The 17,231-nt window shown below is 44.0% G+C and overlaps 1 protein-coding gene across 3 annotated transcripts in view; it reads left to right on the top strand.

The window, feature by feature from the left end:
* LOC119164825 (hemocytin-like) overlaps window positions 1-17,231 on the top strand; it is a 191,340-nt gene that overhangs the window by 5,521 nt on the left and 168,588 nt on the right. For all 3 annotated transcript variants that reach the window (XM_075873025.1, XM_075873023.1, XM_075873024.1), the window contains exons 3-5: window positions 8,336-8,408; window positions 12,410-12,531; window positions 16,452-16,547. In XM_075873025.1, the coding sequence (XP_075729140.1) occupies window positions 8,336-8,408; window positions 12,410-12,531; window positions 16,452-16,547 (291 nt within the window). The remainder of the gene's footprint in view (window positions 1-8,335; window positions 8,409-12,409; window positions 12,532-16,451; window positions 16,548-17,231) is intronic.

The raw sequence follows: 17,231 nt of genomic DNA, 5'->3' as shown, positions 1-17,231 counted from the left end.
AAAAAGGATAGCCACCCACAGTAAAGATATTGAGAAGTACGCGGAGCAACTATGCAGACAACAATGGGAGGAAAAGTGTGATGCGATGGAAAAACAAATAAGTCTCTCTAAAACATGGAACCTGTTAAGATATCTGATAGACTCGGAAGCGAGCAAAACAGCACAACAACAAAACTTTATTAGACTTGTCCGTAAATACAAAGGCACGGAGGAAGAACTGATTGAAGAAATCAGACAGAGATACATTGGGGATACAACCAAAGAGCAATTAAGCTCGTACAAAGGTAAAGAAAATGATTCCCTAGACCGACCCATATTAGAGGCCGAGGTACGATCGGAACTAATGAAACTGAGCACATCAGCCCCGGGCCCCGATGGGATCACGAATAAAACGCTCAGAAACTTAGACGACAAATCTATCACAGCCCTCACCGAATATATGAACAAGTGTTGGGAAAAAGGTAAGATACCCAAGCAATGGAAAACGGCAACAATCATAGTGATTCCCAAGCCAGGCAAGAAACTAGATCTTGATAATCTTAGGCCTATTTCCCTGACGTCCTGCATAGGAAAGTTATTAGAGCATGTCATCCTAACTCGCCTGTCAAATTATATGGAAGACAATGAGCTCTTTCCTCATACGATGGTAGGCTTCAGAGCGAAACTGTCTACACATGACATTATGCTTAAGATTAAACCCCAAATAATTGATTCGGGTCTCAATACACACGACACAAAGGTAATAGTTGGCCTATATCTTAAAAGAGCATTCGATAATACATCCCATAAAGCTATACTTGCCAATCTTCAAGCGTTAGGGGTAGGAAAAAGAGTATACGATTATGTAAAAGACTTTTTAACTGACCGGACTGCGAGAATAATTCTAGGCGAAGCAGAATCCCAAGAGTTTAGTCTGGGCAGCAGAGGTACGCCGCCAGGCTCAGTCCTATCCCCCTTTCTTTTTAACGTGGCCATGATAGGTCTCCCTACCAGACTGAAGGAAATTCCAGGACTCCACCATAGCCTCTATGCTGATGACATTACCTTATGGGTAGCAGAGGGTAGTGACGGATACATAGAGGAAGAGTGAATGTTTTAGAAGAATATGCCATCCATACAGGATTACAATGTTCACCGGAAAAATCGGAACTTCTCTTCTATAACCCGACATGTAGGGGTCGAAAAAGCATCCAGGAAAAACCTAACATTAAAGTCTTTGTTGGAAAAACGCAAATACCTACGGTCGAAAGCATAAGAATTCTATTACTCCGAATCAGCTCAAACGGGCACAACGGAGAGGCGATTAGAATACTTGAAACCAGTGCGCAGCAAACTATGCGTCTACTTAAACGAATTGCAAACCGGCACTATGGTATGAAGGAAAATAATATGATAAGACTGGTACAGGCTTTTGTCATCAGTCGTATTGTATATGTGATTCCGTACCTCAGACTGCAAGTGGCCGAGAGAGAAAAGATTGGCAGAATCATTAGACGAGTTTTCAAACAGGCGATCGGACTTCCAATTACTACATCTAATGATGAATTACTTCAATTAGGGCTTCACAACACATCAGAAGAGCTTATAGAAGCTCAAAGAATCGCACAATATGAAAGACTAACGCAGAGTAAAACAGGTAGAGCTATACTAGAGGAACTGGGTATAAACTACGCAAATCAATTTGGCGCCAAAAAGAATATCCCGTGTGAAATCAGGAAATGTTTAGTAATCTTACCGATTCCAAAAAAACATGCACCCCGAACATCACAAAGCAAGGAGAGCTGAAAGAGCGAAAAATATACATAACAACGTAAAAGATTTACCGGAAACAACATACGTAGACGCGGCCAAATACAAAGGAAATGACAACATGACTATAGCAGTAGTGGACTACAAAGGAAATCATAAGGTCAGCGGCTCGGTGAGAACGAGCTTTGCAGAAGAGGCGGAGGAAGCAGCTATTGCAATGGCCATAGCATCCACCTCGACTTCACTCAATGTTAGCGACTCGCAAACGGCTGTGAGAAACTTTGCACGAGGGCGAATATCCCAAATAGCTTCAAGAATAATGATTGAATGCAAATACCAACGAACAATAGAAATAGTCTGGGCACCCGCTCACTCCTCCTTGCCCGGCAATGAGGCTGCACACCAGACAGCTCGAGGACTTACAGACCGAGCCTCTGGATTGCCCTGGTCGAACGGGGAGGACGATGAGAGATTTGAGCGGATGACCACTTACAGAGATATTACACAGTATTACAGGCTAAGCAGGAAAATTTATCCTCCCGCACACTCGTCATTGAACAAAGGACAGGCGGTGGCGTGGCGCCTACTCCAGACCCACACGTTTCCTAGTCCGGTAACAATGAACCGCTGCGTGCCGGAACTTCATTCGGACAAGTGTAAATTTTGCCACAACAAGGCGGACTTGAGCCACATTTTATGGGCATGCCCGCAGGCCCCCATGAGAAGCGAATTTCCAGACGGGAATGGATGGGATGCCGCGCTCCTCAGCTATGACTCAATTACAAGCCCGCCTAATACGGCAGGCCGAAGACGCCGTCAGGGCCCATGGGATCATGGCCGTCGTCTAGGTTTGGTCCTCCCTTCTCCTCTCGCACCTGAAAGGGGAAGAGGACCTTTCTGCTAATTAAATAAAGTTTGTTCATCATCATCATCCATCCACGAAGTGCTTTGGTGAACAGTTTTACAATAGCGCTTGTTTCTAGAGCTAAGGCATTATATAACAAAAAAAAGATCCAGTGTTCAGCGTTGACAACACGAATGCTACCAAATTTACGTTACATGACGTCATCTCGTGACATTTTCGCTTGTTCAAAGGTTTGTACTCGGACGCTTGACCTCAAGAAAGCTCCAGAAGAGGGTAAAGGGGGACACGGATGGATGGATGGATGGATGGATGGATGGATGGATGGATGGATGGATGGATGGATGGATGGATGGATGGATGGATGGATGGATGGATGGATGGATGGATGGATGGATGGATGGATGGATGGATGGATGGATGGATGGATGGATGGATGGATATGGCTGTACCCTTTAGATCGGGCGGTGGCTAGCGCCACCAAGCCGTAATACCTAATGAACCAAAAACTATATTTTTTTTCCTTAAAAAAAAGAGTTTGAGGATTCGTACTTTGCAGTGAAGAGTTTAATTTTCACTTGTGCCTTGACTTTAGCCACCAATCAGATAACCTCCTTCTAGTTAAGTCTACCCGCTTAAAGTTTATTTTGCCCTCCCGGTCCCTAAACCCCAGTGCTTTGAAAAACTCTGCGCCATCATCCTGAACTATAGGGTGAAGCCCTTTACAGAACATTATCAAGTGTTTGGCAGTTTCTTCTTCCTCTCCACACGCACTGCATACTGTGTCTACCCCTTCGTATTTGGCCCGATATGTCTTGGTTCGCAGTACTCCCGTTCTGGCCTCAAACAGTAGAGAACTACCCCGAGTATTATCATAGATCCTTTCCTTGGCAATTTCCTGCTTAAACGTTCGATAGATCTCCAGTGCGGACTTCTTTATCATGCCCATTCTCCACATGTCAGTCTCCGTTTCCTTCACTTTCTTCTTAACCGATAGTTCTTTTTGGTTTGGCCACCTGCTGTTTTCTAAGTATTTACCAGTCAACTTCCTGGTTCGCTTCCTCCATTTTGTATCGACATTCTTCATGTACAAGTAGCTGAAAACCTTCCTAGCCCAACACTCTTCCCCCATTTCTCTCAATCGCTTCTCAAATTTTATCTTGCTGCTAGCTTCCCTGCCCTCAAATGATGTCCATCCCATATCACCTTGTACTCCCTGATTTGGTGTATTCCCGTGAGCTCCTAAAGCAAGCCTACCTATTCCACGTTGCTTAATTTCTAATCTTGCTTGAACTTCTGATCTCATGCACAAGACCGCATTGCCGAACGTCAGCCCAGGAACCATGACCCCTTTCCATATTCCTCTCACAACATCGTACCTATTGTAATTCCACAGTGCCCTATTTTTCATGACTGCTGCATTCCTGTTACCTTTAGTCGTCACGCATATTTCGTGTTCCCTCAGATACTCGGTCCCATTGCTTATCCATACGCCCAGATATTTGTATTTATCTGTTATCTCTAGCGTGACCTCCTGTATTCTAAGCTCACTACCTTCGTTGTCATTGAAAATCATGACTGCTGATTTTTCCTTACTGAATCTAAAATCGAACCTATCTCCCTCATTACCGCAGATGTCCATCAATCTCTGCAAATCTTCGTTGTTGTTGGCCATTAGCACTATATCATCTGCGTACATTAATGCTGGTAGTGCCTGATCAATAAGTTTTCCTTGTTTGACTAAAGAGAGGTTGAAGCCCAGTCCACTTCCCTCTAATTTTGCCTCTAATCCTTGTAGGTACATCATGAATAATAAGGGTGACAGGGGGCACCCCTGCCTAAGCCCCCGTTTTACCTCTGCAGGCTTGGATACCTGTTTTTTCCCACTTTATAACTACCTTGTTACCTTTATAGATACCCTTTAAAAGATTAGTGACTACATGTTCCACGCCTAGTGTGTCCAGTATTCCCCACAATTTCTCTTGAACCACGCTATCGTACGCTCCCTTGATATCAAAAAATGCTAGCCACAGGGGCCTGTGTTCCTTTTCTGCTATTTCGATGCACTGCGTCAGTGAGAAAAGATTGTCTTCCAACCTCCTGTGTTTCCGAAACCCATTCAGCAGTTCCCCCAGCACCCCCTCATCCTCTATCCACGCCTGCAGTCTTTCCTTTATAATCTGCATCGCCAGCCTCTAGACCACTGATATAGGACGGTAGTTGTTTATGTCAGCTTTGTCCCCCTTTCCTTTATAGATCATGCTCATCCTGCTAAGTTTCCATCCATCGGGAACTTCACCATCGATTATTATTGTGCTCACTGCCTCTCTCAAAGCCTGCTTAGACTTCGGACCTAATGTCTTTATCAGCCTAATTGGAATGTTATCTGGGCCTGTTGATGTACTACTAGGAACCCTTTTCTCAGCCCTTTCCCACTCTTGTTGTGAAAATGGAGCCATTGCACCACTTGATTCGTCCTCGTCTATTGTGGTGCATAAAGTACTTCTTTGTTGAAATTTTTCTGTCACTTTTGTTCTTATATATTCAATGGCTTCGTCCCCTTCTAGCCGAGCACCTTGGGCTGTAGTTATAAATCTCTGCTCTAGGCTCGTCTCATTTCTTAGGGAGTTTAGATGGTTCCAAAATTTCGCAGCTGCCTTTCTATCTTTTTTATGTACTTCTGCCAGCCACTGAGCTCCCTTCCTTCTAATCTTTTCATTGATCAGAAGGGATGCATCCCTTCTACAGCTTAGAAAGGTTGCCCATTTTCTTTCAACATCATCTGTCGGTTCACCCCGCTGCTTAGCATGTCTGTGTTCCCTAGAGGCTTCCTGACGTTTTGCTATGGCTCTCTTAACTTCCTCATCCCACCAACTTTTGGGTTTGTGTCTTCTTTTTCGGGGTGACTTGTCACGCGTCTTAGCAAGCTCTAGCTCAAAGAGTCTAATTAGATTCGTGTATGTCCACACTGTCTTATTATCCTCCGTGATTACTTTCTCAATTTGTTTAGTGGCTATTTCAATTTGCCTTTCTGGATAAAATTTTTCCTGTAGTTGCTCATCTTGTCTCCTTCCCACTTTCACTGCTCTTCCAAAACTTAGCTTGATACGTTTGTGATCGCTACCCGGACTTCTGGAGCCACCTTCATCCATGTGCATTCCCCTGAGCTTATCATACATCCTATGTGACATCAGTGCATAATCTATCGTCGACTGAAGCCTTCCTACCTCCCATGTTATTTGCCCTTCACACTTCTCGGTACTGTTGCAAATGATCAAATCAAGCCTTTCACACATATCCATGATCATTTTGCCTGTCGGGTCGGTATACCCATCTATATCTTCTATGTGCGCATTCATGTCTCCTAGTATAATTATCTCGCTTTTTCTTCCTAACTCCTGAATGTCCTTTGATATACACTCTACCATTGTCTGGTTTTCCTCTCTGGCCTTTGCTCCCGTCCACAAGTACACGAAACCAAGGAGTGTCATTTGACCTGCCACTTTCCCTTTTAGCCATAAATGTTCCTTGCACTCCTGCTTGACCCTTTGCCAGTCTGTACTTTTATGAATGAATGCCCCAATACCACCCCCCTTTCTGCTGCCTTCTGTTCTATTACAATATTCCCACGCGTAGTCCGGACTGTTCGGAGGTTGTTCCATGTCCCTGAGATGTGTTTCTACAAAACCGTATACCATCGGCCTTTCTTCCCTTAGCTGTTCTTCTATCTCTTCCCACTTCAGCCTGTTCCTACCACCCTGCATGTTAATATACCCTATGTCTGAATTGGCTTGGCGCTCGTGGCTACGTCTATTTATGCCCCGGACTCTACCTATATTAGATATTGGTGCCACTTTGGAATCGTATCTGTCCATACCACCTGTCGAAGAGTCTCCCTGGTTGTTTTCCTCATTACTAGCTATCCTGCACCCCGAAGGGCTCGCTTGCCCCCCAAAAAAGCTACTGCGCGTCCTGCAAGTCGCCAACCCACCTCATGACCTAGCCGCCCATCGAAGTGAATTCTGTCTCGTTGAAAACCCCCCCACCTATGCACCTCTCTGTTTATTTCCACCACCTCAAAGCCTTTCTCTCGACTCATCCGCCATATATCTTGGTTTGCGTTGACCACCGCTCTTTGCAGGTTGCTATCACGCACCGGTACCTCCGGTATCGTGCATATCACTACCTGTACCTTAGGAGAAGTGGCGCGCATGTCATCGACGCCTTTCGCCAGTGTGGCTGCTAGTCCTGCTGCATCTCCATTTAGGACATCGTTTAAACCGCCTGAAATTATCACTAGGTTTCGTCTATCAGCTGTCGTTTTGAGCTTTGCGCTCGCTTGCCTCATGACTGCTTCCAGCTTGCGTCCTGGGAACGCCCCTACTGCCACCCTCTTGTCACCTCTTACCCTCTCTTTGATGGCTTCTGTGCATCGATTTAAATTTGAGTTCCCGGCGATTATCACATGCTGCGACTTTTCAGCTAGAGCTTTCTGCACCTGGAGGCTACTTGCACCTGTGACGCCGGCTGCTTTGTTCCCTCCCTGCCCCACCACTACCTCGCTGAAGCTGGGCCTTGCGACAGTTGAACCGGCTAAACCTGTTTTTTCCAAACTTGCTTGCTTTTCCTTCTCCACCGTTCTGGTTGCCGGTTCCCTACTGTTCTCTCGGTAGGTCGCTTCTTTGTTCAGCTTCGCTAGCGCTTCCTCGGCGGACTTCAGTCTTTCTCCCATTGCCCTCGTTTTCTCTTGCTCTGTCGCCAACTCAGTCTCGAGCTTGGCGATTCTCATCAGCAGTTCACTCTGGGCAACCATCATTTTCTTCATTTTTTCCTCGACCTCACATTGCCTACACTTCGCGTCAGCCTCTTCTCCATCCGCTTCTACGCTTGGGTCCACTTTCAAACCCACTCCACATCCTGAACACTTTACAGTCTTTTTAACCATGCCTTTCTTACGCCAATTGTCCCTATACTCGATAATTACTAAACTCGAGCCCTGTGCTACGATAAAAAAAATCTAAGCTCTACTACAAAAATTTGCGTGTTCAATGTACGCGCACCACCCCCACGGGGTGGCAAAAGAAAAAAAAACAACAAAAAATTCAAACACACACACCCGCACTAACTAATAAATACCTGGTGACTGGCCCCCGAAAAAGCCGTACCATAAAATAAGTGTTACGAAGATTTCAACCGCTGCCTTATAATTATAAAGACAAGCTCAAAACATGCAAAAACACTTATCTGCGCAGTCGAAAAAGGATGAACAGTGCCGTGTACTGGGAAAACAATTGCAACTCAAAGAATGAGTACGTCCGAGTAAGCCTATAGGCTCTTGAGATCGTAGGTTCGCCTTTGCTCTTTTTAGCGTCGTCTCGAGGGGCTTTTTTTATTTCTTCTGTAAGTGAATCAAGCGACGTTTTTCGATTTCTTTTTTTATTTATTTATATTTTTATATGCGTTACTTAGAATCAGATAAAAAGACGCACATTGTGATTACACACCTTATCTATCTCTCTCCCTCTCTTTCTTAGTGTGTTGAGACTTTCCATATGTCGTCGTCTTTACTACTTGAGCGTACTGCCAGCTTGAGCTAAATCAACGGTTGCGCAAAGAAAGTTTTTTTTTTTTCATAGATCCGCTAGGAGTGAATAAAAAATTATGAAACCAGAAGAAGAAAAATTGCCCTTTCATGAAACTCAATTTTCATTTGTTTTCTTACAGCCAGTGCATTCTGCGACGTTCCACCAAACCCCAGCGCTGCGTCCACATCTTGCCAAAGGAAACGAGACAGCATGTGAGTGTATTCAACATACGAAGTAAGAGATCCGCACTTCTGCGGAAACTTGAGAGATTTCAAAATGGACGAGGCACCACGCATCCATTTCAATTCGTGCAAACGTAAATGTTCAGCGAATGTTTCGGGACCGTGAAGTATGCACTAGGAAGAACATAGAATAAAAACACGAGGATGATGTGTTCCGAGGACATAAATTAGCATAAATTATTTGACGTTTGGACTCTACAGCAAAAATAAGTGTCGCGTTATTACGTCCGGAAACAACGATACAGGTTCCAAGAGATGCCGTAGAAATAAATAAAGAAAGAAAGAAAGAAAGAAAGAGAGAGAAAGAAAGAAGAAAAGAGAAAGAAAGAAAAAAATAAGAAAAAAGAAAGAAAAGAAGTAATAAATAAAAAAGAAAGAAAAAGAAAAAAGAAAGAAAGGAAGACACAAAGAAACAAAAAGAAAGAAGACAATGGCGTACATATAGCAGCCCATGTCACTGTACGTGGTTTTACTGCGAAACTTTTGGGCATAATCACTCTGGGAAGAAGCGGTAACATTTCTTCGAGACTCGCTTTTGAAGATCGCCGCATCATAAAGAACAGATCGTTGCGTAAGAAAACCGTCTATCACTTTGCCGGACCCCGAACGTGAATTATGTGGCGACACCACTGATATACACATGATGGTTGATTCGCGCATGCATGGCATAAGGATATATATGTGGAACCTTTCTTTGCCGGATAATACAAGATTGTCTGTATAGGTCGGCAAAAAGAAATTGTAACTCACTCAGGCTCACACAAGAATTACATTTTGCCCTGTGAGGTCACTCGGGCTGAAACTTATCAACATGCTATTCATCCGGACTCATTCAGAATCAGCATCATAGCTTGAGTTCAGCCTGAGTGAGCCGGCTCATGAGTCCGCTAGCGTAAGTTAAGCCTTTCTCATCCCGGTGCTCTTTAACACAAATACCTTGCATAATCGGTGTCCTACGGTATGCCTTTTAATCTTGCAGCTTCAAATACAAGTTATCAGTGGTTGCAATCCAACAATGACGTTTATGTGAATTATACGACTCAATAAATATTCCTATCCAGAACGCCCTGGGAAAGAGTTCGTGAGGGAAGGTCCTGGCTGATAGGACCATATGCCACAAATAAGGAAGGCTCAATCAAAAATTGAATGAGGGTTCACTTGGAGTGAGCCTGAACAATAATTTAGCGGAACTCACTCAAACTAAGACAATAAAATTTTGCTCAACCAGACTAACTGGGACTAACTCGACAAAATATTACTGACCCTAACTCGCTCACGGCTATACACGAGGCTGACTTAGTCTGAGCAAGTAGATTTAAACTTGCTGATGGGCGATGACTGTTGCACTAAATTTACTTTCAATATGTGCGAGTCGACTTATGAGCAAGTTTGCCTACCTATGGATGCAAGTTGCACGTGTCCTCGGCTGTGTTCCAATTCTTAGACAGCACGTAGACAGTCTACGCAGACTGCTTAGAAGACCGCACCGAGCCCATGCTGTTCGAGAATTGGAACACGTTTAGAATGCTTTTACGCGACGATGCGCCACATCGCGTCGAGAAGTAAAAGCTAAAAGAAACAAACCTAACAGTTGTAACCAAAAACAAATAAATGTTACTCACATTGAGCGTCTGGGAAAGCGTATGCTTGTGTGCAGACGGCTATTCTGGCGAGATTTGATCTATCTGAGCGATTCGCTGAGCCGCCATCTTCTTTGGACAGCAAAGTAGCCTGCATCGTATTTGTCTACGATGCGGTCTTCTCGGAGCTGTCTACTTTGCCGGCTACGTGAGAATTGGAATGGGACTTAAGATTGCCGCCGTCCATTTAGTTGTCTAATTAGCCGTCTACGGGGAGTATTGGAACACAGCCCTAGTCTTCGATCTTGCGTTCACCGGTTTTGCTTTGCTCTAACATGTTTCAGTCAGTAAAGGAGAGCTTCAGAAGATCTTGACAGGATGGTGCTGTTTAATGCGTATCTATAGGCCTAACCTCATAGTCTCACGAGTGCATAAAGAAGTGCCTCCTGAATGGGCATATATGAGCGGCCATAATGAAGTAGCAGTGAAGTTCCATCCGGCATGCTTTCGCAAGACGACGGCGCACCCGATCGTTCACACCGACGCGACCACATCCGTTCATTCGCAGTGGCGGTGACGAGAAGCGGCTTCCTTGTTTTCAGCTTGGTTTTTCATCTGAACAGAAATAAGAGCTGAGGCACCGTTTCCGCAACAAGGATTCGAGGGCATGTCTCAACATGCGTCTCGGCTGTTGTGACCGGGCCGTGAGCGTGCACTCGTTTTACAGCCCAGCTGTATCAGTACGGGTTTCATGGCGTATTGTATAGATATTAAGGTAATGTGACAATTAACTGGTCCACGCTCAATCACCACCTCTGTACACATAGTAAACAAGAGAGGTATAAATGTGCCTGCTGTGCCCCATCCTTCCACGAGTGAATGGAAGCTGCACCAATATCAAATCCGGAGAAAGGGTCAGGCTGTCGCGAGCTGTCATGCTGTCGGCGTAGCTTGGCGAGTATACTCGGCGACGATTTTTCTTAACACTGAAGGGAAAGCTACGGAGGCGCAGCTTCTGCCCTACGCTAATTCATTTTGGCACGCGTCTCGTAACGCTGTGGGAAGTGACGGAGGCGCACCACCAGCGTTTGAGGTGCGCGTAAAAAGGCGCGACTTTTTCGCGCGTTCAAAAACACGAAGTCGCAACAGATAAATAAAAAGCCGTTCGCATCTTCCCACGGGGAGAACTCGGGTAAATATGTCGTAGAGTGGTGGGGCTATCTAGTTAATCTTGCGTAATTGGGTTTGGTTTGGGACTCCCCGGGTAGCGTTCATCTCGGGTAGGCGAACGGGTGGAGGCGGGTAACGGTAACCGTATGTCACGCTCCTCGACAGTGTGTGCCCACGCACCAACGAGTCCTTACACGATGCGCACACCAAGTACAACTTCAACGGCTCCAGCAGACTCTCATCGTCATCGTTGTCACTGTTAACCTTGTCGTTGACGCCGTGCCCTTCAAGTCGATGTTGCCAAACGTGCTCCAAACAAGCCGTGGCGCGTTGGTGTGCTTCGCTTTGTTTTTGATGCTCTTGACCAGCGTAAGGTCGTCGTCGAAGCGCAGTCAATCGCACACCTTACAGACTGGGTCTTCGAAGTCGCGTTTGAAACGAGTGGCCGGCTGCGCAAACTACTTGGCTCGCCCCTGCCCTTTCGTAGCGCGCTCGCGTTCACGAGCAGTTGCCATCTATTGGCATCTGTTGCTTCCATCACATCTACTGGAATCAAGCAAAGCGTGAATTCATGCGAAAAGGGGGGAGAGAGAGGTAATGAAAGGGGAGAGAGGGAGGGGAGACGATCCAAGCATGCGCTGTGAGGGTCCTTAATATCAGTGTAATTTGGCGTGATCAACGGTGATCGTTAGTACCATACGGAGCTGATGAGCACCAGAGCTGCCGTCTGAGTTTGGCATTGCGCAAATAACAAAAAATAAAGCAAGCTAGAATATTGTAGTTACACCAAGCATGTCGCTGCGGATACGAGATAGATATTTTTGCCACGTGACATCAGACGATATGTGACGAGGCTATGAAAATGTTTGCACTTACAGTTCTGTATACGACACTGCTTATGACATTTATGGCACATGTTCAACCACTTTCTGCTTGCTGCTCAAGTTTACGCGCGACATGGTTACTTATTTTTGTAGTCTTGGTTATTTCCAAGTCAAAGCTGGAAGCGGACTCGGAATATGTCATGCGCCGTTGAACTTGACAGAGGTGTTGACGACCCCCTTATTTACTGCTGACATTCGCTCAGTACGCGCACATATCGGATGTCAGCAAAAATGAATATTCATACAGAAAGAAAATGCGCTATCATGGGGCTGGTAGAAGCAAATGTTTTGTACTGTTGCTATAATACATGTGGCCTTTCGTACGCATGACTTCTAGGCGGTGCACAGCCAACTGCATGACTGGGTTCCAGTTTCCCGACGGGCGACGTCACATGACACTGAACTGTGATCTCACGACACGCCAGTGGACGCCACTTCAGCGGTTTCCCGATTGCGAAGGTGTGTATACGATGCAGATAGCGTGTTGGCTGTTGCAGGTTTGTATACCGCGACAAAAATGCACTGATTTTTTTTAAAGTACAACCTGCTTTACACGTGAAAGAACGGAAATTATGAGGACCCGTTATTGTTTGTGAGACAAACAGAAAAGAAAACCTAGAAAAGTATTGGCAGTACTTGTAATTCAAATGTGAAGAAGAAAAAAAAACACCAAGCCTGCGCAGCACATTCACAGATTCACAGCGAAGGTTGAAAGAGTGGTCTTTATAGAGCTTAAACTTTGTTGCACGCTCTTTGGAATGATGGCTACAAGTACGCTTGCAGAGTACCCACTACGCAATAAATCATCATAATTATAATTTTTGTGTAATAGGGAGGCATTCAATTTGGCTTGATTCCTATATGGCACATATCCACTCTGGCGGATTGGCAAAGAAAGCGTAGCGTGACCTTTCTATAAGCAACATAAGTACAACAGTACTTATGAACGAAGTTCTACTAAAATGCTTCTGGGGGGAAATTCACTATGCCATCCTTCATCATTCTACGATTAAACATGGTACCCGATACATATTTGGAATAAATATCGTGTCATTTTTATGCTGTGGCTGACGAAAATGAAGAGCTATGTTTGAAGCGTTATGGGTTGAGGCATTCGATTAGCAACTCGTTACGCAATCCGCGTGGTATGGCATTTGGTTGAAGGCTGCCTAAAGCCAGTTTGCAACGGTGTGTCAAGCACCGGCATGGTTACTTTTTTTTTATAATTTGAAGAGCCATACGCATGAACTGCATACTTGTAGCAGTCGTTGATTCTGCAGTATATACAGTGTTGCATGAGCGTTTTCCACAGACTGCGCAGTCCCATAAGAAAAGACATATCAAAGGGCACTTCATCAAGACATGTCGGAAGAAGATAACGTATAGTATATATGAATTAATTGTAAAATGTTTTTCTATGGTTCGTTGAAGGATGTCCCAAAAGAGAGTGGCATCTTTGCAGCTAATAAAGTAGTGTTCTATTTTCTCTAGTACATCGCAGAGACGACATTTATGAAGAACTTGATTTCAGACCAGACTGGCACTCCACCGTGTTGAAGTGTTCATCGCTATAAACTTTTTGAAGAACTTTTCTTATTTTTCTGGACTTTATATGTATATATGTATGTGCACCTTTGAATGGTTGCTGAGTGAATGCATAACATTAAAAAAAACACCGGCATGGCTGATTCGTAGAACACTGGACTGTCGCGTAGGAGACCCGGGTTCAAATCCCATTGTGTCGTTGGTGTTTTTCAATAACTCAGTATTTTTTTTCTTATTTCACACGATAGTGATTACGCACACCGGCGGGGGCAGACAACTACAGCGTGCGTGACCCTTGTTGTGATCTCATGACTCCTTTCGCTGTAAAAGTAGACGAAAAGGCAACTTGCCTCTGGTACCGAACCTGCAGTGTTCGAATGACCCATCAGATGCTCTGCAAACTGAGCTACTCCGTACACTTTATAGAATATATATGGGCATTGCAAACGTGGGAGTGTCAGTCAGTGACGCTAGTTCGCCATGAGAGCGAGCGTGGAACACTTTTTTTTTGTAGATAGCGCCATGAAGCACGAATTTTTATTGCTAGCTAGAAACTGACCCATAATCCCTCGCACGAGGTGCTTTCTATAAAGAAAAAAAATAACAAAAATTTGTGGGGCTCGTTATTCCTTAAAAGCCCTCAACGTTATTTTTTTTAAATACAGGTTTTACGAAGCATTTAAGAAGAAATTATGTTAGTTTTGTAGGGAGAACCACATCAGCTGCATTCTTGTCGCTATACTTCATGGCATGACGTCATAGGAGAAGCCAGAAACGCCGGCTTGCGGCAACAGAGGAGGAGCCGCCTTTGCATCGTACACAGTATAGAAGAGTCAGCTCGGTGAGGTTCGTCAGCAGATATGAAAAGAGAGTTAGAGAGCCTGTCAGGCTTCGTCATGACATTGAAAACAAGAGGCAATGAGCCGAGGAGAAATAGCGAGCTACACGTCTCGAGGATATGGTAACAGTTTCGAAAAAGTTTAACTGTGTGATGAAGACAAAAAAAGATTATGGGAACAGATACACAGGCGTAGAGCTTCCAGCTGAGCTTAATTAGAGGAAGAAAGTGAACTTAGAGGTAACAAAAAACAACGAACGAGTAACAGTCGCAATGACATAATAAAAAAAACGGGTGCACATGCGGATCACGCACGTGGGAGTCACCTGATAAGTCTATTTATGAATTTTATTTTGTCCCTTGACAAACACCGCGCAGACCACAAAGCTAAACAAGAAGATTAACCGCACTTCTCGGCACGCGCACCCGGGCATAACTAAGATAAGCCAATGCCATTTCTTTTTGTTAATATACGTTTACATATCAATATAAGTAGAGAGAAGGGTCAAGGTAGGATGGCCTACTACTGGCTCCAGAACATTTTAGGAAGGGAAACGGGAGTGATAACAATTATAACTGATGGGAATGGGGGTGGAGGGGGGGGGGGTATAACAGTGGAATGGTTTTCGCCACCTGGGGTTCTGTGAAGCGCCCCTTAATCTAAGCACACTGGTGTTTGCAATTCACCCACATTGAAGTGCAGCTGCCGTGGCCCACGCTCTCGAGCTCAGAAGCACGGCAATTTACGTGCTGGGCTATCATGTATTATGGGAGGTTAAAATTATATAGGAGGTTAAAAGGAAAAAGTAACGAATGTAGCGAAGATTCGGCTTTGGCGTAATCGGCTTTTTTATCGCATAGTTTGACTGAAGATTTGAAATAGATGACATTTTCAAAACTGTACATATGATAATGTTTGGAACTATTCAAACCACATCTCTCAAATGCGCAGACATCCTGAGACACGTATACAGTGGATCTCATCACAAGTTTTTAATTAAGTTTTAGTCTCAACAGTTAGTAAGGTCGCTGCATATATTTATCATAGTGATCGCAGATCTTCTAAGTACTTTTAAAACGGGAAATGCGCACGATGAGAATCTATCTTGCACGAAATAAAGAAAGCAACTAAATAAAACGATAATGAAGAGATCTGATCACTGTTTTGTGAAATCTCTCTTTTGCTAAAAAACATGTAAAGTTTTAATTGCAAGCCTTTGAAGTTTCTGCTCACTGTTAGAGGACAGCTGGTCCAAGCAAAACAGAGAGAATTGCCTGCATTAGAGACTGAAATTTAGAGTATATACGCACTGTACATTACCGACAATAGTAAACACGAAGATCACAGGCAGCACTACCATTTCAAAAAGATTCTCTTTTATATATTGTTCTACTGTGTGTTTTCAACGTACATATCATCAATGCTACAAATCACTGGCAATGCACAAAACAAGTTTAAACATTTCTTTTCATAACTTTTCAATGGGCAAATAAAATCCAGAATAAAATGGCTAAGAAATAATTTTTATGCAGTGAATAGCTTTGACAGCAAAATTCGAAGTGTATTTGAAAAGCTCATATGAACATTCTTGCAACTGCACGGTACTTTTCAATATGCGATGCCATTCCCTCATTATACTGTAGAGCGATATTTATTGAATCTATAATTATAATCGCATTTATGTCGTTTGACTAATGTTGCAATTGTTTAAATTTTGTTCTTTACTGTAGAAAAATAAAGTTTCTAATGTTGATTGCCAGAGGAGTTTTCAGCCAATTTTTCAGTGTGCTTTTGCGTTTTGTGTTCCTATTTTTCTTTATTTTTATCCTTCCCATACACTTGTGTAATTTTATTCCCCTCATCCTGTATAGGCGTGTCCGAATGCTCACAATATTGTTCAATAAACCATTACTAAATAACACAAGTTCCGGTGTAAATACACTAGCTATCCCCCCTTCATCTTCCTCCCTTCTTTGCTCTTCGTGGGACCCGCAGGAGTGTGTCAGCCTCAATGTCTCCATGGGGGTCGTTGCTACGGCAACAACCGGTGCGTCTGCTCCAACCAGTACAGGGGAGACTATTGCCAGTACCGTGAGTATGGTATTTTTTCGTCTCTATTAGCCAAGGCTCATTTCTCGCACCAAGAGCGAAGTTGGAACACATAGCAGCTTTCTCCATTCATTCTTTATATAATTCTCAGCGCTGAAACAGTCTCATGTTTATAATTCACATTGTATTGAAGGATGTAGCTCGAAATAAATTGAGCTGAAATAAGCATATTTGTCAGGCTGGCCTAAGCGAAAGCCTGAAAAGGTGTGTTATCTCTTGAATACAGCTTCGCACTCAGGCCGCTGAACACCCTCTATATATGGCAAATGTGTTTCCAGAAATGGCACGAGACTGCAACAAAAATTAACATGGTGTTGTTGCACAATTAAAACAAAACAAGTAAAAGCATTGTGCCAGAACTTCATTTCACAACATTCTTAATGAACACCAGAGGTTCAATACCACGCACCTGTAGCTAAGCGCGAGAGCTCTCTTACTTTTCACTTCCTTCGAACTCTAGCGACCATGGTAGAAAACAAAACAGCACCTTCAAGCTTGGCTGTGTGACAGCTTAGTTGCTACCGGGTCGGACATCTACACAAATATGCATGGAGCGCCAGATTGAAGCAAGCTTCCTCAAGGTTTTTAAACAGTCTCGCTGAATGTGCTTAAAACATACAAAGTGTATCACTCAGTTATTCCTGTTCAGAACGCAAATGTTTGTTT

The sequence above is a fragment of the Rhipicephalus microplus genome, chromosome 9 (genome assembly GCF_043290135.1).
Source record: "Rhipicephalus microplus isolate Deutch F79 chromosome 9, USDA_Rmic, whole genome shotgun sequence".
In the NCBI taxonomy this organism is placed as follows: domain Eukaryota; kingdom Metazoa; phylum Arthropoda; class Arachnida; order Ixodida; family Ixodidae; genus Rhipicephalus; species Rhipicephalus microplus.
This window is presented reverse-complemented; position numbering and strand designations above follow the sequence as displayed.